General features: G+C 53.4%; 3 protein-coding genes across 4 annotated transcripts in view; all 3 read right to left on the bottom strand.

The window, feature by feature from the left end:
• Window positions 1-1945, bottom strand: part of LOC102444914 (ovomucoid-like) — a 30051-nt gene extending 28106 nt beyond the window's left edge. Inside the window, exons 1-3 of one of the 2 annotated variants that reach the window (XM_089769437.1) lie at window positions 1692-1945; window positions 1043-1065; window positions 211-326 (exon numbers count right to left, since the gene is read on the bottom strand). In XM_089769437.1, coding sequence (XP_089625563.1) covers window positions 211-326; window positions 1043-1065; window positions 1692-1749 — 197 coding nt within the window. In that variant the 5' untranslated portion in view covers window positions 1750-1945. The remainder of the gene's footprint in view (window positions 1-210; window positions 327-1042; window positions 1066-1691) is intronic. The other variant, XM_075900652.2, reaches the window with a different exon arrangement.
• Window positions 1946-6368: 4423 nt separating this feature from the next.
• Window positions 6369-10342, bottom strand: LOC149523490 (uncharacterized). The gene is made up of 5 exons (XM_089769436.1): window positions 9858-10342; window positions 9400-9558; window positions 8493-8515; window positions 7527-7642; window positions 6369-6565 (listed from the first exon to the last, which is right to left on the bottom strand). Exons 1-5 carry the CDS (start codon window positions 10069-10071, stop codon window positions 6481-6483), a joined length of 597 nt encoding a protein of 198 aa, XP_089625562.1. The 5' UTR covers window positions 10072-10342; the 3' UTR covers window positions 6369-6480.
• An 8126-nt stretch (window positions 10343-18468) lies between these two features.
• On the bottom strand, window positions 18469-21044 carry LOC112544697 (ovomucoid-like). The gene is made up of 4 exons (XM_075900654.2): window positions 20901-21044; window positions 19996-20018; window positions 19031-19146; window positions 18469-18665 (listed from the first exon to the last, which is right to left on the bottom strand). Exons 1-4 carry the CDS (start codon window positions 20956-20958, stop codon window positions 18581-18583), a joined length of 282 nt encoding a protein of 93 aa, XP_075756769.2. The 5' UTR covers window positions 20959-21044; the 3' UTR covers window positions 18469-18580.
• Window positions 21045-24146: the final 3102 nt, after the last annotated feature.

The raw sequence follows: 24146 nt of genomic DNA, 5'->3' as shown, positions 1-24146 counted from the left end.
TTAGTGCTACAACCCCCGGCCAGTCGGAGCAAGCGTCTGTCCAGGCCCCATTACATCAAATGACCAGAGCTCTTTGGCTGGCAGCAACAAGGATCCAGACACTTGACCCAGTTTCTAGGAGGTACAGACCGATGGGCACAGGTAGGGGCTTGGGTTATATCACAATTGCATGTTAGTTTGTATAAATGGGCCGTTTATTCTGTTACTTACAAGACTGCAATGCAAAAGGTGCATTTGTTGCTGTACGTGTTGCCATCAGTGCCACAGACAGGTTTGTAAATCTCCTGGCATGCTGTAGGAGGCGCCGTGTACTCACTGCAGAAACCCTGCAGTGAACATTGCAATTGCTCTTAGCGTGATTGTCCGTCCCCTCGCCCGGGGCTGGGCGTTCTCTGAACACAGGGGAAGGGACAATCTCTATCCCTGGGAGGTCCCGATGTCTAACCCTGTCCCCTGTCTCCGCTGATCTTCGGACTGACTGCGCAGTTGCCCTCTTGCTGCCACGAGGAGCTGAGCCCCCTCCCCCTGTGCAAGAGACGCGTCAGAGCCCTCCCCAAATGTTTGTGTGCAAAGGGGCATCTCCTTCGACCGTCAGGATCTTTTGATACTGTCCCCTCCCCTGCTCTGTCTCAGAGTCGCTCCCTGCTCTTCCCACAGGCCCGTCCCCGACTGCCCCGTGCAACAGCGCATGGGATCCACTCCTCAGACCACGTGGCTTGCGTCTACTCACTGCCATGTAGACGTGCGTTCACCCCGAGCTGTGGGACCCCAAGAGGGTCCCAGAACCCAAACATCTCGCACCAATCTTTAGCCCTGTAGCACAAGACTCCTGAGCCCGAGTCAGCTGACCCACTGGTGTTCTGTTGCAGTGTCGCTGTTCCCAGAGGTGCTCAGTACCTGAGATTCAGTCTCTGCTCAGTTGGACACCAGGCAGACTCTGCTCCTGCTTTGACTCATGAGTTCTCGCTAGTTTCTAAGCCAGAGACTGTACCTGGGATGCTACACACCAGAGACAGTTAACGAACAGGGGGGATCGACTTACCTCACCAGGGTAGCCATCAGCATCTGGAACAAAACCCAGACAGACCGGAATCAGTGAAGGGAACGTTGGCGGGAAAGTCAGTGAAAAGCGTTCACCCCTGTGTAGGACACGGCATGCAGCTCCCTAACCGGCCCAGGAAGCCCTGGGAGGAAGTGTCTTGCCCACAACACTCCTGCTAGCGGCCAGAATTACCCAGGGGACTAGCTCCGACCTGTCTCCTTCATGTCAGTGTCTTCTGAATTAAGTCATAGCAAAATGACATCAGCAATCCCTCATTTTAATGAGACATTTCATTCCACTGGAATTAAAATAGCGGTAAATATTTGGAAAGGATCTAAACTCTTCTGCTTTCTACTTTGGCACCACTGCAGATCCTGTCATGCTAATTAAGAATCATTGACTTCAATTAATTCAGCGCATTAAGCAACACCTAATGAACAGCCACTATGAAGAAACTTTTCCTGTGGGATTACGGAGCTCATGGGACCAGCCTGCTGCTCCATGTCAGGATGGTGCAGGGGCATGTCAGAAACAAACCAGCTGCTCCTGGAATCAGCCACAGTGGGGGTGAGAACCCCAGTGCAAGTCAGGATGAGGCCGACCCCGTCCTTCCAGGGCAGGGGTATCAGAGCAGGGCTCGGTGACTCACCTGAGTAGGAGCAATAGAGGGCCAGAGAGAAGAGTAGAACGGCTCCTGTGATCTTCATGGCGAGGCGGCTGTCTGGTCTGCACTGGGCTCTCGGTGCTCTGCTCCCTCCGTAAACCTCAGAGACGGCGTCGCATGATATACAGGGTGTCACAGAACCCGCCTGCAGGATGACATCATCCGAAATAGTCACTCACAGCTCCAGGGCTCTCAAGGGCAATTGCAAGCTTTCAAAAAGGTTATCTCTATAAGTGGTTTCTGGGGCAGGTTGGAGGACGTGCAAGGCACGCCCTTGGTGTGCTGACTAGAGGAGCAGTGCCGTGGGCTGAGAGGCCCCGTGGGACACATGCCGCCCAAGCCTGGGAATTCCAGTGTGTTGTGTCTGCGAGTGTGCAACATACAACTCATGCTGCAGATTAAAGGTGCTGCCCAGCAAAGCCCCTGACGAATCACCATATTACCAGCCTCTTTCATGAAGACCTACAGGGCCGCCAGAAGGGGACAAGGCTGACCATAAGCAACTCTCACGCTGTCCTAATCTTCCAACTGTTCTGCATGAATCCAGTGTCTGGCTTAATCTGGAGGAGTCGGAGGGCAGGTCAAATTCATTCCAATGGCTTGCATCCCCCACAAGCTGTTTCCAGCATCTTGAGACACCAGGATCTTAGCTTGTCCCTTTGCGATGTAATATTCCCTGTGCTCTGTGAAATCATGTTTATGATACGAATGTTTCATCGGTCACAGCTGCTTGATGCAAGATGGCTCTTGTGACATACCATTGGAAAGGTTGTAATTTACCGAATGTGTTTCTCCTATTTGTGTGCATGCATCACTTCAGCGTCTGAAGTTCGGAATAGGGATTGTGGGTTTATTATCAAGGTGTTCCTGTTTGGAAAATTCTATTTCCAGCCCAACAGGTTTCACAAGGAAGATGCCAGACACAGAGGTAATGGCCCATTACCAAAAGAAAATAACTGTGCGAGAACCTGGTTTTTTTTGTAAGCGTGAGGATTATTCTGTACGACTACGTTTACACTGGGAAGTTTTGGCAACAAAAGTGCTGTCGACATGCAAAAGTGAAAATCGGTCAAACCAGTCTTTCTGCCTCCTGTTGTCGACATTTCCATGGCCACCTGGCCAGCTCCCTGTTAACAGCGCAAAGCATTGTGGGTAAGCATCCCGCAGTGCAGTGTTGTGGGAAGGCAGAGCTGAACCCTGTGCTGCGTGGGATTCCCTCGTAGCTCTGGGAGTGCTCTGTGCTGAGGAATGTCAAAGCAACACAGCAGTGTCTCCAGCCCCTCCCCCTACAGCAGCAGCCTGCCTGCCACTGTGTTCCTAGCCGGGCAGAACAGGAGCACTCCAATGACTTCTTCTCTTCTCCCCAAACAGAGCATCTCATTCAGCTATCAGATACTTCCCGGAGCTTTGAAAGGGGAGGGGAAATGCAGCCTTGCAGGGCAGCAGAGATCACTAAACACTGAGCAGAGCCATCAGGGCAGGCATTGTGGGATACTGGCGGAAGCCATTTTTCTCAACAAATCAAACAGCAGAGTCCACACTGGCTCTTTGTCGACAATAGAGGGAGGTGAAAAGACAAAAGTCATAATTCAAAATGATCTGGACACACTGCAGAAATGGTATGAGGTAAATCAGATGAAGTTTAAGGAGGACAAATGCAAAATACTCCACTTGGGAAGGAACAATTAGTTTCACACACAAAGAATGGGAAGTCGTTGCCTAGAAAGCAGTACTGCAGAAAGAGATCTAGGGTCATAGTGGACCACAAGCTAAACATAAGTTAGCAGAGTGACACTGTTGCAAAAAAAAAGCAAACATGATTCTGGGATGCATTAACAAGAGTGTTGTGAGCAAAACACAAAACTAATTCTTTCTCTCTTCTCTGTGCTGATTAGGTCTCAATGGAGGATTGTATCCAGTTCAGGGTGCCACATTTCAAGAAAGATGTGGAATAATTAGAGAAGGTCCAGAGAAGAGCAACAAATATGTTTAAAGGTCTAGAAAACATGAGCTATGAGGGAAGACTGAAAAAACTAGATTTGTTTAGTGTAGAAAAATTGAGGGGAGACTGGGAGTATCCCGAAATAGCTATCCCGCATCTACAAAGCAAGCTCATTATTTTGGGCTCACTATTCCAACGTCCCTGTAAACCTCATTCTAGGAGGAGTAAGGGATGTTTCGGAATAGCGCTTTATTTCGAAGTTTGGTGCTGTGTAGAGAGCACCATTTATCAAAATAAGCTATTTCAAAATAGCATCGAAATAGGATACAAAATTTACATAGCTCAAATAGTGCATCTTATTTTGAGTTATGGTGCTGGGTAGGTGCACCCTCTGTGACCATTTCACCTGATACTGGGAGCCATCTTGATTTCTGTAATTTTCCATGGGACGCTGGGTGGGGCGGGGGGTGGAGGTGTTTCAAACTTGGAACGAAGGATTCCTGTCTTGTGCAAATCCCACTCAAGGCTTATCCTTGTTGTCAAGTCTGTGTTCCCAGCCTCTTTGAGCCAGATTCTGCCACAGGGCCCAGCAGCGGGGACAGAGCTGGCCGTAAGTGACTTTCATGTTGTCCTGGTCTTCCAGTATTGTGCATGGAGCCGGTGCCTGGCTGAGTCGGGAGGAGCCTGTGGGCTGCTCAAGCTCATTCCAGTGGCTTGTGACCGCAACGAGCTGTTTGCCGTGTCCTGAGACTCCAGGACTTTAGTTTGTCCCTGTCCCCCAGCTGTGTGCCCTGCAGCAGCTGCAGTGAGGGGGGTGGGACCCAGGATTTGATACGGCACCCGGAGATCCCCGTGTCCAGCTGAACCCTCTTTCAAGCAGCTTGACGATGGTGCCGCGCCATTAGCAACCAGGACTCAGGTGAGTTGCTGACCATGCAGCTTCTGGTAGCACCTGAGAGCTCTGCCTTTGGATCCCTGGCAGGCCTGACAAATCGGTGACATTCCCCAGGGGCTGGCTCTGCTCTGGAGGTATTGGCCTGCCAGGGATTTGCAGTAATTATCCTCCATGAGTTCAGTTCCTGCAGGTAGTTCGATAACTCTCTCTGCAGCGATATGGGGCTGTAGTGCGTCGGAGTGGCTGCCCACTGACCCAGAGGGGGAGGAGCCCCTCTCAGAGCCCCGGTGGGCAGCGCCTGGCCCCAGGACATCACCAGAGGACTCAGGAATTGTGTCCAAAGCTATAAAAGACCAGCCCAGGAGGCCAGTCCGCCCCCAGCCACCCGAGGATGCCTGCCCCGTACTCCCACGCTGGGAGGTGGAGGTGGACCTGGAAGAAACAGAGGACCGGACCGGACGGCTGTGGCCACAGACAGACTGTGACCTGGAGGAACTGCCAGAGGTGCCAGCCCCCAGTGACAGGTGACCTGCCATGTAGCCAGGTGTGCTGGGAGGGAGAGTGTGGAAGGAGCCCAGGGCAGGCATCCTTAGTCTGGCTGGGCCAGAGCCGGTGTCAGCGTGTGGTAGGCAGAATCCCCACTGAGTCTGAGTCAGCTGGCGCTGCTCCTGGCAGGGTGCTGGGCAGGGACACAGTAAGGCAGGCGGCTCCCCGCCAGTGCTGGGAGACCCGCCTGTGTGCGTGTTCCCCCCCCCCCCCCACCAACCAAGGCCTGGGCCGGTCCCTCAGCACTGTCTGTTGCTGCCCCACCCTGAACCCCGTTAGGAAGCAGCCAGGCAGCCACCAGCAGCCTCCCCAGGGCTCAGGCTGGCATCAGTTGCAGGCAGGGACCATCAGGCATCGCTGAAGGGAGGTCTGTGGGTGAGTCCCAGGGGGGTAGTGGTTAAGGCATGAGCCTCTGCAGCCTGGCACCTCAGAACTTTGTGTTTGCCCTGAGCCGGGACCAGACCACTGTTGGCTCAGCCTGACCGTAAGCCCAAGCCCCCGAACTGCCTCCCCAGGAGAGACTGAGCTGAGTGCAGTGAGGCAGTGGCCGCCCTCTGACCCAGCGGGAAAGGATTCCTCCCAGGGCCTGGGTGGCTGCAGAAAGACACGCACAGAAACAATCTCCCGACCATCCCAGGCACTCGGAGCGTCTGGCCCGTCTCCAGGCACTTGGCTGTGACGTCTCCCCGCTCCCAGACTCTCCCGTACCCCGGGGATGTGGCACCGCTTCACAGCACGGTCAGAGATGGGCCCAGCTCTCCCAGGGCAGCCCAGAGCTGAGGTAGCTCATAGGTCTGCTGAGGACCAAACACATTTGGCAGGTTGCTGGGTTTGGGGAGGAACGTGGGGGACTTATTGGGACAGGAGGCAGCCCAGAGCCAGAATGCACATGGCCACACACCCCCGCCCTGACAGGTAGCCTTGTGACCTGGTTTGGCTTGTTGATTCTATAACACCGCACCCCTGCTTGTTCTCCCAGCCTTTCCCTGGGGCGCTGCCTATGGTCTCAGGATTTGGTCCATTAGTAGCACTCAGAATGGGAAGGAGTCAGAGACAGAGAACGTCTCTGGGGGTTGCTTTTGGGTTATTTTGTAGGAAAAGCCACGGCAGGAGGTAATACAGTGGCGGCCAGTCTGTGAGTCCCGGGTTAGTGTATGTGACCAGGCGTTGCATTGTGTGTTCTCATTGACGCTGGTCTGTAAGCTGGAGGGAATTTTTTTGATACCCTGCTGAGTGGAGTCTGTCCTTTGTGAGGGGGAAAAACCACCGAAGGCAGGAATGGCTTTGAGTTTCCTTTATTGCAGAGACAGGTGGGGAGTCAGCGATGCTGTCAGGAGCCCTGGGAATGGAGGCTGAGATGACAACATGGCTCCCCTAGTGAGAACTAGCACCTACAGTTCCTCAACCTTGTGCCCAGTTTTGTCACGTGGCTGGCATTCTCCATCGTGCTCAAAGCAAAGACTTCCAAGCTGTTCACTAGGGGGAAAGACAGAGACACAGAACTTAGTGTTGCAACACCCTGGCCAGTCGGAGCAAGCTTCTATGCAGGCCCCATTACATCAAATGACCAGAGCCCTTTGGCTGGCAGCAACAATTATTCAGACACTTGACCCAGGCTCTAGGACAACACTTCTTAAAGTGTGTTCCGCAGCACGCTGGTGTGCTGCGAGGGAGTCGGATGTGTGCCTCGGAGGGAACAGAATTCAAAATGGCTGCCCTTAAAGGGACAAGCCTCCTTTTTTTCTTTTTGTTTACTTTTGCTCAACAACTTTTTTCCCTGGGTTTTTTTTTTCACCCCCTGGGTAATGGTCGCCCTTTAAAGGGGCAAGCTTCTTTTTTTTAATTTTTTTTTCCTCTCAACAAAAAAATCCTTGCTGTTCCTCATGGCTGCGTCTAGACTGGCAAATTTTTCCACAAAAGCAGCTGTTTTTGCGGAAAAACTCGCCAGCTGTCTACACCGGCCGCTTGAATTTGCGCAAGAACACTGACGATCTCATGTAAGATTGTCAGTGTTCTTCTGCAAAAACTATGCTGCTCCCATTTGGGAAAAAGCCCTCTTGTGCAAATGCTTTTGCACAAGAGGGCCAGTGTAGACAGCTAAAAACTGTTTTGCGCAAAAAAGCCCCGATGGTGAAAATGGCGATCGGGGCTTTCTTGTGCAAAACCACGTCTAGATTGACACGGACGCTTTTCTGCAAAAAGTGCATTTGCACAAAAGTGTTCGTGCCAAGCTAGATGCTCTTTTCCGCAAATGCTTTTAACGGAAAAACTTTTCCGTTAAAAGCTTTTGCGGAAAATCATGCCAGTCTAGACAAAGCCTATAAGTTTAAGAAACACTTCTCCACGAGGTAGAAACCTCTGGGTGCAGGCAGGAGTTTGAGTGGCATCACAATTGCATTTTACATGGTATAAATAGGAGGTATATTCTGTTACTTACAAGACAGCACCACAAAAGACGCATTTATTGCTGTATGTCTTGCCATCAGTGCCACAGACGGGCTTGTATTCCATGGTGCACATTTCGGGAGGTTCGGTGAACTCACTACAGTAACCCTGCAGAGAACATCAGTATTACTCTTAGCGTTATTGTCGGCATTGCAGTAGTTGTGACGGACCGGGCCGGGTCTGGGCACAGCTGAGCAGACTGGTCCCTCACAGTGGTACCCTAATGTCCTCCCCACCCCCCACATCTTCACAGGCTGAGAACACAGGGGAAATAACAGTTCCTGCCCCTAGGCACGTGCAGTATCTAATCCTGCCCTGGTCCCTGCTGACCGTCTGACTGTCTTCGCAGTTCCCCTCTTGCTGCCAGGAGGATCTGAGCCTGTAATCCAGGGAGAGTTTTTTGATAGAGAGCAGACTCTTCCTTTGACGGGGAGGGGGACACAGAGGATAGAAATTGTTCTGCATGTAACAGACGCTTCATGTTGTGGAGCGAAGGGGCATCTCCGCTGACGGGGGATACTCAGACAGAAAAACCTTCACGCACGTCTGGGACTCTCCCCTCCCCTGTTGTGTCTGAGTCGCTCCCTGCTCTTCCCACAGGCCCATCCCCGACTGCCCCGTACAACAGCGCTTGGGATCCACCCCTCGGGCCAAGTGTCTAGTGTCTACTCACTGCCATGTAGACGTGTGTTCACCCCGAGCTGTGGTACCCGAGTGCATCCCAGAGCCCAAACATCTCGCACCGATCTTTAGCCCTGCAGCACAAGACCTGCTAGCCCGAGTCAGCTGAGACACTGGTGTTTTCTTGCAGTGTCGCTGTTCCCAGGCGTGCTCAGCACCTGAGATTCAGTCTCTGCTCAGTCTGACATCGGGCAGACTCTGCTCCTGCTTTGACTCCGTGAGTTCTCGCCTGTTTCTAAGCCAGAGACAGTTAACGAACAGGGGGAGATCGACTTACCTTACCAGGGTAGCCAGCAGCATCTGGAACAAAACCCAGACAGACCGGAATCAGTGAAGGGAACGTTGGCGGGAAAGTCAGTGAAAAGCGTTCACCCCTGTGTAGGACACGGCATGCAGCTCCCTAACCGGCCCAGGAAGTCCTGGGAGGAAGTGTCTTGCCCACAACACTCCTGCTAATGGCCAGAATTACCCAGGGGACTATCTCCGACCTGTCTCCTTCATTTAGGTGTCTTCCGAATTGAGTCATAGGGAAAATGACATCAGCAATCCCTCAAGTGTAATGAGACATTTCACCCCAAACATCTGTCTCTGTTCCTGTTCCTTAATGGACCTCTAACCAGTGTCCCCAGGGGAGAATTTTCTGTATTAAGGAGATGTGGCTGAGAAGGTCTCCAGCAGTGGAATTTAAAAAGCGGTAAATGTTTGGAAAGGATCTAAACTCTCCTGCTTTCTACTTTGGCACCACTGCAGATCCTGTCGTGCTAATTAAGCATCATTGACTTCAGTTAATTCAGCGCATTAAGCAACACCTAAAGAGGAGGAGCTAAGAAGAAACTTTTCCTGGGGGAGAACTGTAGCTCAGGAGACATTCAGCAGCCAAGGGGATCACAGGGATGTTGGATTTCTAGGGGCTGGGAATCTCCTGAGCTGTCTCAGTTACTGGCAGTCAGGGATCTCCCAGCCAGAGAGAACCCCCGGAACAGCCCTTCAGAGCCGTGGGATGGGGCCGGGCAGTCGGAGCTCACAGAACCAGCCTGCTGCTCTGGGGCAGGATAGTGCAGGGGCAGCTCAGAAATAATCTGGCTGCATCAGCCACCGTGGGGGTGCGACTCCTGGTGTAGATCGGGGGAGGCCGACCCCGTCGTTCCAGGGCAGAAGTATCTGAGCAGGGCTCAGTGACTCACCCGAGTAGGAGCAATAGAGGGCGAGAGAGAGGAGCAGAACGGCCCCTGTGATCTTCATGGCGAGGCGGCTGTCTGGTCTGCACTGGGCTCTCGGTGCTCTGCTCCCTCCGTAAACCCCACATTGGAAGCTTCGTGATATATAGGGTGCGGAGAACCCGCCTGCAGGATGACATCATCCGAAATAGTCGCTCACAGCTCCAGGGCTCTCTACCTTAATGACAGCCTGCAATTGCCCTTATCCCTACAGTGGTTTCCAGGGCAGGTGGGAGGACGTGCCAGGCACACCCTTGGTGTGGTGAATACTGGGGCAGTGCTGTGGGCTGGGTCCCCCATGGGGCACATTCCGTCCAAGCCTGGGTGTTCCTGTTTGTCACCGCGGTGAGCAGCGGGGGCAGGGATGGCCATGAGTCACTGTGACGTTGTCTGGACCTTGCCCGTATTGTGCATGGGGCCGGTACCTGGCTCAGTCTGCAGCACCTCGAAAGCCGTTGAAACACATTCCAATGGCCTTGACCCGAACAAGCTGTTTCCAATGTCTGGAGCTTCCAGAACTTCAGTTCCTGCCTTTCCCCAGTTACGTGCCCTGCGGCAGCTGCAGGAGTGGGGAGAGCAGGTCTTGACATGGCACCTGGAGAGCCCCATGCTCAGGAGAGATTCTCCCTTTCGAAGCATCCTTGCGATGGCCCCACCTCATTAAACCGCCAGGACTCAGGGGAGGCGCTGACCCGGCAGCTCCCGGTGGCTCCTGGGAGCTGTGCCCAGTTCCCTGCTCAGCCAGACGTGAGATCCAGCCCTTCTCTCCAGCCAGCCTGCTCTCGGCAGGTGCCCTTGGCTTTGGGTCTCACCTCCTGACAGCCCAGCTACTCAGCCCCGCTCTGGGCCGCAGGGAAAACTTCCCCCCAAAATCTTAAAAACCTAGACGTTGGGGGATAAAAATCCACTTCCACCACCCAAGTAATGATGGGGGCTTGCCGCCGCTTGCTCCCTCGCCGGGGCAAGGTGGGAGCGCTGGTCAGGTGGGCTCAGTGGGACAGGAAGGGGGGGCGGGGCAGTGATGTACACGGCTAGGGGGCGGGGCCATGTATGTCACGGCCCCCCCCTTCCTTCTCCCGCTGTGGTGCTGAGTAATGCGCCCCTCAGCTGGGCCACCGCGGGAGGGGGGGCGGTGACGTAGACAGCCCTGCCCCTGGCTGTGTACATCACTACCCCACCCCTCCTCTTCTCCCCCGCGGCAGCCCGGCTGAGTGCACAACACTCAGCCGAGCCGCCACGGAGAGAGGGGAAGGGGGCGGGCGGTGACGTACACAGCTAGGGGGCAGGGCCGTGCATGTCACCGCCCCCTTTCCCCTCCCGCTGTGGAACTCCGCTGAGTGCTGCGCCCCTCAGCCGGGCCACCGGGCGAGCCAGCAGTGCAAGGGGCTGTTTGGGCTCCCCCGGAGTGGGAGGGGAAGGGAGGGCGGTGATGTACATGGCCCTGGCCCCAGCCATGTATGTCACCGCCCTGCCCCCCTCGCTCACGGCAGCACTCAGCCAAGCACCACGGCGGGGGGAAGGGGAAGTGGAAGGGGAGCAGGGAGAGATGGAGGGGAGAGAGGCAGGAGGGGGAGAAGAGAAAGAGACGGAGAGAAAGGCAGGAGGAGAGCTGAGAGAGAGGGGGGAGGCAGTAGGAAGAGAGAGAGAGAGAGAGAGAGAGAGACAGAGCGAGAGAGCTCAGGAGAGAAGACCTGAAAATCCCGTCTTATGACGGGCTAATTGTCTAGTAAAACAATAAAACCTGATGGGTTGATCTAAACTTTACCCTCGATAGTGAAGGGTCTTTTCTTGGAGGGAGACATTCTGTTTCCCTCAGTAGCTGGAGAGAAACTGCCCAGGGACAAAAGAGGGAAAAACCAAAAATTCCTTTGTCCCACTTTGAAATTCCCAACTACATTCCTATTGGCCGATTCTACCTGGCTTAGGTAGAGTTAACCCTTTAGTCCCCAGGCTGCTGGCCATCTCTCATGATCATGACATGCCCCCCAAATCACAGACGGTGTCGGACAGCTTCTGGCCACACTGGCTGTGCTTTCTTCCTGAAGGTCTGAGGTAAAACATAGTAAATAGGTACTTGCACAGCTTACTAGACCTTTGAAATACATGAAAAGTAAACAAAACCCTTCCACATCTGTGGAGCACCATGACTTAGATACACAGAGCGTCCTAAGTAATGGAGTCCAGAAATGCCTCTTTAACCAACCAAACTCTCCGTTTCAAAATCAAATTTCGAATTGCGCGGGGTCCTGATCCAATGCTTAATTGACCAGGTTCTGTGCACCCTGCTGAATACACCGCTGTCATACACCAGGCCGGGTCTTGGCACTGCCGAGGGCGTCAGCTTAGGGCGAATTGCTTAAAACCAGGGCTACTTACCGCCCTCAACTGGGGTCCTTCCCAAGACACCCCGCTAGTTACACAGAGCACCTCAGCTGCCACACCCACCAGCAGGAAGCCTCGCCAGCGAAACCCCTTAGGCACCCCAGCTTCCCTGTGCCATAATCAGAGTTAGGCCTCACACACAGGTGAGAGGTTATAACACCCACACTCACCAACTGATGTCCATCCACACCCAAAAGTCACCCGAGGGTGTTCACACTGGTTAATTCTGTCGACAGACCATGCCCACACTGGGGTCCCCAACACAGATAGTTGAGCAGTGCAGTGGGGTAGGTATCCCATAGTGCCCTCTTGTGGGACGGGCGAGCTGATCTCTGTGCATCCTGGGATTCGGCCTGAGTTATCTCACAGCCTCCTCAGTGGCTGGGAGCAGCACCACGAGTAGCTGAAGCATGTCAAAGCAGTCCAGCGTCTGTCCCTCTTCCCCCGCTGCCGCCTGCCTGCCGCTGTGCTCCTGGTGCAGGGCAGAACAGGAGCACTCCAGTGGTTTCTTCTTCCTTTGTTCCCCAAAGGAAGCAGCATGGATCCCTGTGGGCATGTGTACTCTGAGGGGAAGAGAAGAACCAGCCTTCGTGTTTGCATTAACACCTGTCCGTGAGCTGTGGAGAGCCTGTGTGAGACCCGGCCCCTTTCAAAGCCTCCAGCTGCCCACCTGCTGAATTTTGTATTGGGGTTCACTCACGCTAGCCCCAGACAGAGCTCTTACCTCCAAAGCAGCCTGAGTGCGACGTGTGATGAATTCGGAACGTGGGAGCAGCCCAGCCTTTGGGGCAGGGTGTCTGTTTACGGACAGAGACAGGATGATTAAGATGATAAAAGGCGTCATTACACTAAATCGAGAGTCATTAGATGATCCCGGTAGCATTGCCAGGCACGCCAGTGAAAAGATAGGAAACAATAGACATTACCTTGCATTTATCAACATGGAATTTCATGTCTCCTTTTATTGCCCGCTCACCCCATTTTCTGAGATCCTTCTGCAGTTCTTTGCAGCGTGCTGTGGACTTAACCATCTTGAACAGTTTTGTATCCTCTGCCACATTTGCCAGCTCACTGATTGCCGCTTTCTCCAGATCATTTATGAATATGTAGAATAGGCTCAGTCCCAGGACAGACCCCTGGGGGACACCACTAGGTACCTCTCTCCATTCTGAAAATTGTCCGTTGATTCCTACCCTTTGTTTCCTGTCTTTTAACAAGTTCTCAGTCCATGAGAGGACCTTCCCTCGTATCCCAGGACGGCTTACTTTGCCTAAGAGCCTGAATTAGACCTACCGGCCTGTAGTGGGGTGGAGTGGCCACCCACTGACCCCGAAGGGGGGCACCCCTCCCAGAACCATGGTGGGCCGCACTGGGCCCGAATGAGCCATCTGACCGGAAACCAAGGGTCGGAGCCAGAGAGGTAAAAAGCCGCTAGCCAGGCCAGTGAGGCAACGACCACCGAAGAGGCCAGAGGGCTCCTCTGCACCTCGAAGAAGGGACCTGAGGCGTGGGGAGGTGGAGAGCTGGCGTGGGCCGCCGGGGCCCCTGCTGCACAGCGGCCTGAAGGAGCAGCTGAGACCAGAGGGCTCCCCTGCACGCTGCAGAGAGGAGCAAATGCCTGGGGAGATGGTGAGCTGGCGTGGGCCCTGCTGCACAGCAGCCGGGAGGAACACCGGCCTTGCCTGGACTTCCTGAACTGCCTGCAAGCCGCCGAGGAAGGGCCTATGGACCTCGACCCCCGGACACCGCGGGAGGCCTGCGTGACACCAGGTACGCATGGAGGGGGAGGCGGGACGTGGCCCAGGGGACAGCATGGACATAGACATGCCCGGATCAACGTGTTTCGGGCTGGAGCCCCCGCTGATCCAGCAGCAGAGACCTGCTGCCTCTAGGGCCCTGGGCCGGGGCACAGTGGAGTGGGCAGGCCTGTGTCCCCCCGCCACCCACCGCTTGGGTGGTAGCCTTGCCATTGCCGCCAAGCGGCCTGTCGCCCTCCTGAACAAGGAGACCTACTCACAGAGCTTGTTTACAAACTGTTTTCCTGCGGCCCCACCCCGAGCCAGGGCTGGGCCTTGATTGCCCGTGTGGGCTAATAGACTGCTTGGCCTGCCACCTGGCCTGGCCAAGGGCCGGCTCAGAAACTGTGGTGCCTGCCAGCCCGCCCTGACCAAACGCAGGGCTCTGACCCGTTTACCGGTGGCCCGCCCTGGACTAGGACGGAGCCCTCTTTACCAGAGACTTGGCAGCCCGCCCTGAACTGAGGCCGGCCCTCCGCCATCATTCCTGGCCTGCCCAAAACCAGGGCTCCCTTGTCATTATTTACCGTTTGCCCACCCACCCTGAGGTCAGGGCGCGGGAACCCTGGACCGTCTGTTTGTGTGTTAATTCCCCCGGAGACTGATCCGGGTGGAGGGGGTTGGAGTGGCCACCCACGGACCCCGAAGCGTCATCTCGGGATCCCTTTTGGAAAACCAGCGTCACATTCGCTACTCTCCAGTCATTTGATACAGATGCTGGTTTAACCACAGTTGGTAACTAGGCAATGGCACATGGGAGCTCCTCCGACCTGGCGGAAGAGATCCCTCACGTCTGTCTGCGCTTTGCGCTGCCCATCAGAGCCCTTTTTGTGTAGACAGAATTCTCCGAGGCTAAATTAAAAGAGGTAAATAAACAGCCACTTTTCTTCCTGGGGAAACATGAGCGACAAGCAGCGCTCTTCGCCTGGCTGGGCCTGGATCTCTGCCGTCTGCCGGGGGGCTTTGGGGAACATCTTTCCTGCTCTCCACCCCGCCAGCACAGGTCAGTGGCACTGGGCTATGTGAGATTCCCAGGCCGATTGGAGTGAATAATGCAAGTTGCACCAGCTGGCTGTGGAGCCTGTAACCTTCTGTTTCTAAACACAGGATCTAAGAAAAAAAAATAATGCGGCTCTTGTCTGGGCTCTCAGTGGTTCTGGCCTGATCTTTACAAAATAAGATCGAAATATTCGGCAGAAGTGAGTTTTAAAGGGACACGCTCCCATTTTGTTCGGCCACAAATGCACCAGTCTGCGTCTAAAGGCCACACAATTCTCTCTCTCGATTGGAACCAAATGGGTCGGTAGTTTTTACGTTCTGACGGCAAAAGCTTGGCCCCTGTTAATACTGTTCTAATAATAAAAAGTTCCTATAATAACAAACCCGGACCATCGCCCAGCCCTACAATCACAAACAGCCACGCACCACCCGGCTCCCACAAATAGCAAACTGGTCTGCACATCCCACTCCCCTAAGCAGCCCTATGCTAACAACCCCAGGTGTGCAGCCCACAAGTCACCTGCACAGGCCAACGCTCATGAGCAACCCTCCAACAAGAAACTGGGTGAGCACAGGGAAGAGAGCAAACTCAGCCAGAAACAGCTTATCGGCTGAAGCTGCCAAGAGGCAAAATGATTTAAAAAATGTTTAGGTGCTTCTTAAAATACTGTACGTGGCAATGCCTCAGTCAGACAGACCTTGGACAGCGGAGCTAGATGCAGTTCAGAGCCCAACTACAAGACGCCTTCTTGCCGGGGACCACGCACATTCATAAGGCCTCAGAAATGGGTTTATTGCCTTTAGTTTCCTAGCAGCTATCTCACCCCTAGCCACTTCCTTTAAGCTCTTTCTGCTCAGCATGACACGCACAGCAAAGCAGCGGAAAAGCAAACCCCAAAGCCAACAAATATTGGGGCACAAGAAACCCAACCTCATCCTTCCAGTGGCTTCTCAGGAGTTCAAAGGACACCCCACATGCTGTGCCACCCAAGCAGAACAAGTGAGAAATATTCCCCTCTCACACCAAAGGGGCACAGACAAGTAGATTTTGGGGTGCACCAGGCAGGAGCACCAACTTGGGCTCCCCCACACTGGAGGGACCTCTGAGCCTCAGGGACCCAAATCCAGCTCCCCCCAATGTTCCCCACTGCTGATGGTAGCCCATCCCTAACAGGTGTCTGTCTAACCTGCTCTTAAATATCTCCAGCAATGGAGATTCCATGACCTCCCTAGGCAACTTATTCCAGTGTTTAAAACAACTGTGGTAGCTAGGAAGTTACTGCGCATGGCCAAGCTAAACCTCCCTTGCAGCAATTTTAGCCTGTTGCTGCTTGTCCTATCACGTTCCTCCTTGTAATATTCTTAAAGGCCACAACAGTGCACTAGCTGGGAATTGAACCCACACCAACTGCTCTGGAGGCAGCAATGCACCACACTACCCCACACAGGAGGGCTGTATGGGCTGAGCAGAAGGACAGGGATAACCCTTTGCATGCTAACTCTGGCTAGCGAAAGAGCCACAGGTGATGCCCCAAGGGCTGGGTCACTAGTCCGGGCCAGGTGCGGGGAATGAACTCATCTGCCCCAGCACACCATAAGAGGAAAGCAGGTGGGACATAGATGGTTTTGCTGACCGGGGGGGCTATGGGCATGCACCATGTTTGCTAGTGCTCTGCTCAAGGAGGCTCATAGGATCCTCTGGTGAAAATTCACCAAGCAGCAGGGAGGATTGGGGTGACCCTCTGAGTGTGCTCAGCCCCCTCCTAGGGTGTTGCTAGATGGTTCATGGCAGAGAGAATGTTTCACAGGGAGGACACTTAACCACTGGGAGAATTGAGTAGGGGTGGTGGTGGGTTATCCATCGGGGGAGTCTTTAAAACCAGATGACCTGGCTTTCCGAAAGCTTGGTGGGGGTTGAAGCAGGGGTGAATTCAGAGAAATCCTGGGGTCTGGGCTATGCAGGAAGTCAGAGGAGAGACTCGTGATGGTTCCTTCTGGCCTTAAAAATGGACAAATCCTGGAATGGTGCAAGGTTGTAAAGGGCCTAATGACACCTCAGTCTGGGACAGTTGCTCAGATTTGCCCCCCCCCACTCAATCTCCCCCACCTCAGCTGTGATGACCAAGGCAAAGAATTCACTGAGTTTCCCCACAATGGCTTTATTGTCTTTGGGTGCTCCTTTAGCACCTTGATCAGCCAGTGCCCACGCTGGTTGTTTAACAGGCTTCCTGCTTCTGATGTAGTTTGAAAAAATTAGCTTTTACTTTTTAAGATTTTTGCTAGTTGTTCAAATTCTTTTTTAGCTTTCACTGCTTTTTTAGTGTGTTGTTTGCTTCTTACTGTTTTCTTTTTAAATTAGGGGCACACATTCCAGCTGAGCCTCTCTATGGCTTTTGTGTTGGAGCATAAGCTTTCCTGGGCAAAGACTGACACGGCTCCCCCTCTGGTACTTTAGAACTTTCAGCTATAGCGTCTTTACAAAGTTCCCACACAGCTTGCAGGGATTTCACTCTTGGCACTGTGCCTTTTAATCTGTTTCACTGACTTCCTCTTCCCTGCAGTGCCCCCCTTCCTGCAATACAATATGAGCGCGTTGGGCTGCTGCAGTATGTTCCTCGCCACGGGGACGTTAAATCTAATGATCTTATGGTCACTATTGCCAAGTGGCCCAGCTCTATATACCTCTTGGACCAGAGCCGGCTCCACTTAGAACCAATTCAAGAATTCTCTCTCCTCTTGTGTGTTCTAAGACTAGTTGCTCCAGGAAACAGTCATTTAAGGTGTGGAGAAACTTTCTATCTGCACCTTGTCTCGTTCACCCATCGGATGATGTAGACTTCCAGAGTTGTACAGAAGCATTCTAAAAACACGTCTCTTTTTATCTGTCTGCCGCTCCCTGACACAAGTGAATAGGGTGTCTCGCTTTCATTTGAGGGTTTCTCCTCACAGCTTACCGGTATTATATCCTCTTCCATCCTCTCCTCCTTACTGGGACACAGAGAATCTCCATTAATAGACCCTCACCTAAGAGATGTCTCTGTCCAATCCACGTGCCCCTCCACACCTGTTGCCTTTCGCCCTGTCCTGCTTTAAAAACTACTGTAAGTGATTTCAGTGATGCAAGTAATAGCAGACAGATCACAGACAGTTACAAAGCAAGATAAAAGAAAACACGCCAGCTAAGCTTACGACTCTGCGACACTACCCTAACAGTAGTCCCAATGACCTTCTCTTACAAGCTGGGCAGCCTCCCAATTCATGCTTACCACACTGCTCTTTAGTGAGCACTTACCACACTGCTCTCTCGCATACGCGATGGGGTGAAGTTGGGACATTTTGCAGGGTTTTACATTGTGCTGCAGGTTCTCTGTGTTCCATGTTTCACAAGGTGGTGGGAAAGGGCTTGTGATTTCAGATGAGGGAAGACTGAAAGAATTGGGCTTGTGTCGTTTAGAAAAAAGAAGATGAGAGGGTACATGATAGCAGTTTTGAAGTATCAAAAAGGGTGTCATAAGAAAAATTGTTCTCTTGGCCTCTGAGGATCAGACAAGAAGCAAGGGGCTTAAATGCAGCAGGGGAGGTTTAGGTTTGACATTAGACAAATCTTCCTGCCTGTCAGGGTGGTTAAACACTGGAACAAATTGCTTAGGATGTTTGTGAAATTTCCATCTCTGTAAATGATGGAGAAGAGCAGGTTGCAAGATACCTGTCAGGGCTGATCTAGACGGTGCTCGGTCCTGCCGTGAGGGCAGGGGACAATGACCTCTTGAGGTCCCTTCCAGTTCTATGACTGGATAGCAGTTTTCAAGTATCAAAAAGGGTGTCCTTTGAGAGGGGAAATAACCACCGAGAGCAGGAATGGCTCTGAGTTTCCTTTATTGCAGAGACAGGTGGGGAGTCAGCGATGCTGTCAGGAGCCCTGGGAATGGAGGCTGAGATGAGAATATGGCTCCACTAGTGAGAACTAGCGCCTACAGTTCCTCAACGTTGTGCCCGGTTCTGACACACGGCTCACATTCTCCATCGTGCTCAAAGCAAAGACTTCCAAGCTTTACACTAGGGGGAAAGACAGACACACAGAACTTAGTGCTGCAATCCCTGGACAGTCAGAGCAAGCTTCTATCAAGGTCTCATTACATCAAGTGACCAGAGCCCTTTGGCTGGCAGCAACAATTATTCAGACCCTTGACCCAGGCTCTAGGACAGCAGTTGGAAGTGTGCTGTGTAGGGAACAGAATTCAAAATGGCTGTCCTTAAAGGGATAAGCCTCCTTTTTTTTTTCTTGCTCAACCCTGCTATTCCCTGTAAGTTTAAGAAACACTTCTCCATGAGGTAGAAACCGTGGAGCCCAGGCAGGGGTTTGAGTGGCATCACAATTGCATTTTACATGGTATAAATAGGAGGTATAGTCTGTTACTTACAAGACAGCACCACAAAAGTTGCATTTATTGCTGTATGTGTTGCCATCAGTGCCACAGACGGGCTTGTATTCCGCGGTGCAGACTTCGGGAGGTTCTGTAAACTCACTGCAGTAACCCTGCAGAGAACATCAGTATTACTCTTAGCGTTATTGTCGGCATTGCAGTAGTTGTGACGGACCGGGCCGGGTCTGGGCACAGCTGAGCAGACTGGTCCCTCACAGTGGTACCCTAATGTCCTCCCCACCCCCCACATCTTCACAGGCTGAGAACACAGGGGAAAATAACAGTTCCTGCCCCTAGGCACGTGCAGTATCTAATCCTGCCCTGGTCCCTGCTGACCGTCTGACTGTCTTCGCAGTTCCCTCTTGCTGCCAGGAGGATCTGAGCCTGTAATCCAGGGAGAGTTTTTTGATAGAGAGCAGACTCTTCCTTTGACGGGGAGGGGGACACAGAGGATAGAAATTGTTCTGCATGTAAGAGACGCTTCATGTTGTGGAGCGAAGGGGCATCTCCGCTGACGGGGGATACTCAGACAGAAAAACCTTCACGCACTTGTGGGACTCTCCCCTCCCCTGTTGTGTCTGAGTCGCTCCCTGCTCTTCCCACAGGCCCATCCCCGACTGCCCCATACAACAGCGCTTGGGATCCACCCCTCGGGCCAAGTGTCTAGTGTCTACTCACTGCCATGTAGACGTGTGTTCACCCCGAGCTGTGGTACCCGAGTGCATCCCAGAGCCCAAACATCTCGCACCGATCTTTAGCCCTGCAGCACAAGACCTGCTAGCCCGAGTCAGCTGAGACACTGGTGTTTTCTTGCAGTGTCGCTGTTCCCAGGCGTGCTCAGTGCCTGAGATTCAGTCTCTGCTCGGGCTGACATCGGGCAGACTCTGCTCCTGCTTTGACTCCGTGAGTTCTCGCCTGTTTCTAAGCCAGAGGCTATTAACGAACAGGGGCGATCGACTTACCTCACCAGGGTTGCCAGCAGCATCTGGAACAAAACCCAGACAGACCGGAATCAGTGAAGGGAACGTTGGCGGGAAAGTCAGTGAAAAGCGTTCACCCCTGTGTAGGACACGGCATGCAGCTCCCTAACCGGCCCAGGAAGTCCTGGGAGGAAGTGTCTTGCCCACAACACTACTGCTAACGGCCAGAATTACCTAGGGAACTATCTCCGACCTGTCTCCTTCATTTCAGCATCTTCAGAATTAAGCCTTTGCAAAAATGACATCAGCAATCCCTCAAGTGTAATGAGACATTTCACCCCAAACATCTGTCTCTGTTCCTGTTCCTTAATGGACCTCTAACCAGTGTCCCCAGGGGAGAATTTTCTGTATGAAGGAGATGTGGCTGAGAAGGTCTCCAGCAGTGGAATTTAAAAAGCGGTAAATGTTTGGAAAGGATCTAAACCCTCCTGCTTTCTACTTTGGCACCACTGCAGATCCTGTCGTGCTAATTAAGCATCATTGACTTCAGTTAATTCAGCGCATTAAGCAACTCCTCAGGCAGGAGCTAAGAAGAAACTTTTCCTGGGGGAGAACCGTAGCTCAGGAGACATTCAGCAGCCAAGGGGATCACAGGGATGTTGGATTTCTAGGGGCTGGGAATCTCCTGAGCTGTCTCAGTTACTGGCAGTCAGGGATCTCCCAGCCAGAGAGAATCCCCGGAACAGCCCTTCAGAGCCGTGGGATGGGGCCGGGCAGTCGGAGCTCACGGAACCAGCCTGCTGCTCTGGGGCAGGATGGTGCAGGGGCAGCTCAGAAATAAACTGGCTGCATCAGCCTCCGTGGGGGTGCGACTCCTGGTGTAGATCGGGGGAGGCCGACCCCGTCGTTCCAGGGCAGAGGTATCTGAGCAGGGCTCAGTGACTCACCCGAGTAGGAGCAATAGAGGGCGAGAGAGAAGAGCAGAACGGCTGCTGTGATCTTCATGGCGAGGCGGCTGTCTGGTCTGCACTGGGCTCTCGGTGCTCTGCTCCCTCCGTAAACCCCACATTGGAAGCTTCATGATATATACGGTGCGGAGAACCCGCCTGCAGGATGACATCATCCGAAATAGTCGCTCACAGCTCCAGGGCTCTCAAAGGCAATTGCAGGCTGTCAATAAGGTTATCTCTACTGTGGTTGCCAGAGCAGGTGGGAGGACGTGCCAGACACACCCTTGGTGCGGTGACTATCGGGGCAGTGCTGTGGGCTGGGTCCCCCATGGGGCACATTCCGTCCAAGCCTGGGTGTTCCTGTTTGTTGTGACTGTGAGTGCGCAACAAACGGCTCATGCTGCAGGTTGAAGGTGCTGCCCAGCAAAGCCCCTGAACAATTGCAGTGGTACCAGCCTCGTTTGGCCAGACTCTACCACAGGGCCCAGCAGCGGGGGCAGGGCTGGCCACGAGTCACTGGGATGTTGTCTGGACCTTGCCCGTATTGTGCCTGGGGCCGGTGCCTGGCTCAGTCTGCAGGCGCTTGAGAGCAGCTGAAACTCATTCCAATGGCCTGTGACCCCGACAAGCTGTTTCCAATGTCTGGAGGTTCCAGGACTTCAGATCCTGCCTTTCCCCAGGTGTGCGCCCTGCGGCAGCTGCAGGGATGTGGGAAGCAGATCTTGACATGGCACCTGGAGAGCCCCATGCTCAGGGGAGATTCTCTGTGCCCACCTGCCCCACTTTGAAAGCATCGTTGCGATGGCCCCACCCCATTAAACCGCCAGGACTCAGCTGAGGCGCTGACCTGGCAGCTCCCAGTGGCTCCTGGGAGCTGTGCCCAGTTCCCTGCTCAGCCCGACGTGAGATCCAGCCCTTCTCTCCAGCCAGCCTGCTGTCGGGAAATGCCCTTGGCTTTGGGTCTCACCTCCTGACAGCCCAGCTACTCAGCCCCACTCTGGGCCACAGGGAAAACTTCCCCCCAAAATCTTAAAACCTAGACGTTGGGGGATAAAAATCCACTGCCACCACCCAAGGAATGATAAGAAAGCCAGGGGAGAGGTCACGTGGGAAATCTCAGCCCTACAGTAAAAACCAGGACACACAAAAATTAACTTGAGAGTCAGCTTGTTAATGAGATCCCCTCGTAGGTCAGTCAGCGAGTGCTGGATGCAGGCGGTTAGCAAAGGAGCACAAACTGCTCGCTTAACCGTCTTCAGTGTCAGCCTCAGAGGGCCCTTTGATCTTCCTTGTGTCTTCCAGCTGGAGCTGGTCACATCCAAGCTGCTTTGCAGTCTCCCAGATGGAGGCCTCCGGTCATTGTTCATGGTGCTCCGTAGCATAGCCATTTATTGAATAAGCAGCGGGCAGTCCACGCCCACGTAGTCCTTCCAGACAGAAAAATGTTAACGTACAAGAACAAAGTCCATTCCATAACTGCATATACAAAACCCACAGAAGTGCACACGCATCATCCGTAGAATCAGCAGAGTACAAGCGTTCATTAGACACCTTACACGGGCCCCTTTTCACAGCATTTGGACCCCACACCCATTAGTGGGCACAGCAGTGCCCTTGCTCAGAGCCAAAGAAATTAAATGTATCCATGTCAGCTTCGTCAGTGGCCTGAAGTCTAATTAACGCTGATATAATGTATGTATCCTTATTCCCCATAGTGTAGGCATCTTGGCTCTTAGCCACGAAAACACAACGGACTCGTGCCTCAGTTTCTCTTTTCCACACAGCAACCCAATTCTGGAATGCCCCTTCTCAGGTGAGAAGCTCTAAAGCCAAGTACAGGTATCAACAGTGAAATACCCATATCACAAGGCTTTGGAACATACTGTGTGCCCTTGGGTACATTTCTTAAGAGTTTCCAGGGTTTGGCACCAGATCGTGCACATTGGACGTCGTTTTGATTCTTAGTACCAGCAGCACAATGGTTGCAACAGTTGAGATCAGCAATGGGATCAAACCCGCAGCAAGTGCACTCTGACAGTTTTGGGCTTTTTGATTTAAAAAGCTGCAGCCTTCCTTGGCAACACAAGTCTTGCCTTTCCCCCATTGCCCTGTGGGTTTAAATAGTGAACTCTCCATCTTAACAAAGAGAAAGGGCTGGCTGGGTGAGTCTCCCCTGCTCACGGTGGCTATGGAATTCCCTTGCTCCCCATAGCTAATCAGGAAGGAAGAAGTCCAGACACTAACCTGGCACCCTGCTTTCAATCTAGTTTTCCATCTACTTTTCCAAGTGGGTCACTGCTCACAGAGACAGGGCCTAGGTGTACCACGAGGTGTACCGGTAGATCGGAATAGGAAGCCTAGTCCGAACTACCTAGTTCGAGCCCCGTGTAGCCGCGCTGCACGGGGTTCGAACCAGCGGGGTTTTAAAAATGGCGGCGCCCCGCTTATGCAAATGAAGCCCGGGAAATTCAAATCCCGGGCTTCATTTGCAAGTGCGGTATGCCTACATTACCCTGCTAGTTCGAACTAGCGGGGTAGTGTAGACATGTCCCCAGAGGGCTGTTTCATCTCCCTGGCTGCTTCCACCCCACCTGAAACACCCTCCCATCCCTCTGCAACTTCCTCGCCCTTGTCCACATTAGATCTTTCCAAATCCAAGTCACCTTCACCCACAGCAAACTGCTGGCCAACCTCACCATCAGGATCCTCTTCCCTATGGCCTTCTGCAAGCAAAAGCTCCCCTTTCCCTGGCCCTACAGTAGCTGAGCCACCACCAACTCCTCCTGAGTTCTCTTCACCTTCTGAACAGGCAGGTCTCCTCACGACCCCCCCTCCAGGCAAACGCACAGACTCATCCCGGGGGAGGTCAGAGACGTCTCCCTCCCCCTTGCAGCTTTCCAGACTGCTACACGCTTCCATGCTGCCTGTAGGTCCCACACTTCCCACCCCCTGCTGGCCAGGGTAGCACCCTGATCACACAGAGTCACTCTCCGCCCTCCCAGCAACACGCCGGCACCAGACTGGTCTGGTCCCTGGGATCCTGACATGATGCTGACTGGGCCCAGCCCACTTACAGCACCGCTCTCCCCAGCGCACACAAACCTAGGGGCCTCCCCTTCCTGGGCTTCAGCTGTCCCCAGAACTCAGTCTGGGCCTGCAGCCCTCTCCTCAGCCACCCCAGGCTGACAGGCACCCCCTGCAGACACAGAGGTGGGAAGAAACCCTCCCCCTCAGGCACACTGG

Source organism: Pelodiscus sinensis, chromosome 16 (assembly GCF_052426305.1).
Source record: "Pelodiscus sinensis isolate ZL-2025 chromosome 16, ASM5242630v1, whole genome shotgun sequence".
NCBI lineage: Eukaryota > Metazoa > Chordata > Testudines > Trionychidae > Pelodiscus > Pelodiscus sinensis.
Note: the sequence above shows the minus strand (reverse complement) of the source record. Positions and strands in the feature narration are given on the sequence as shown.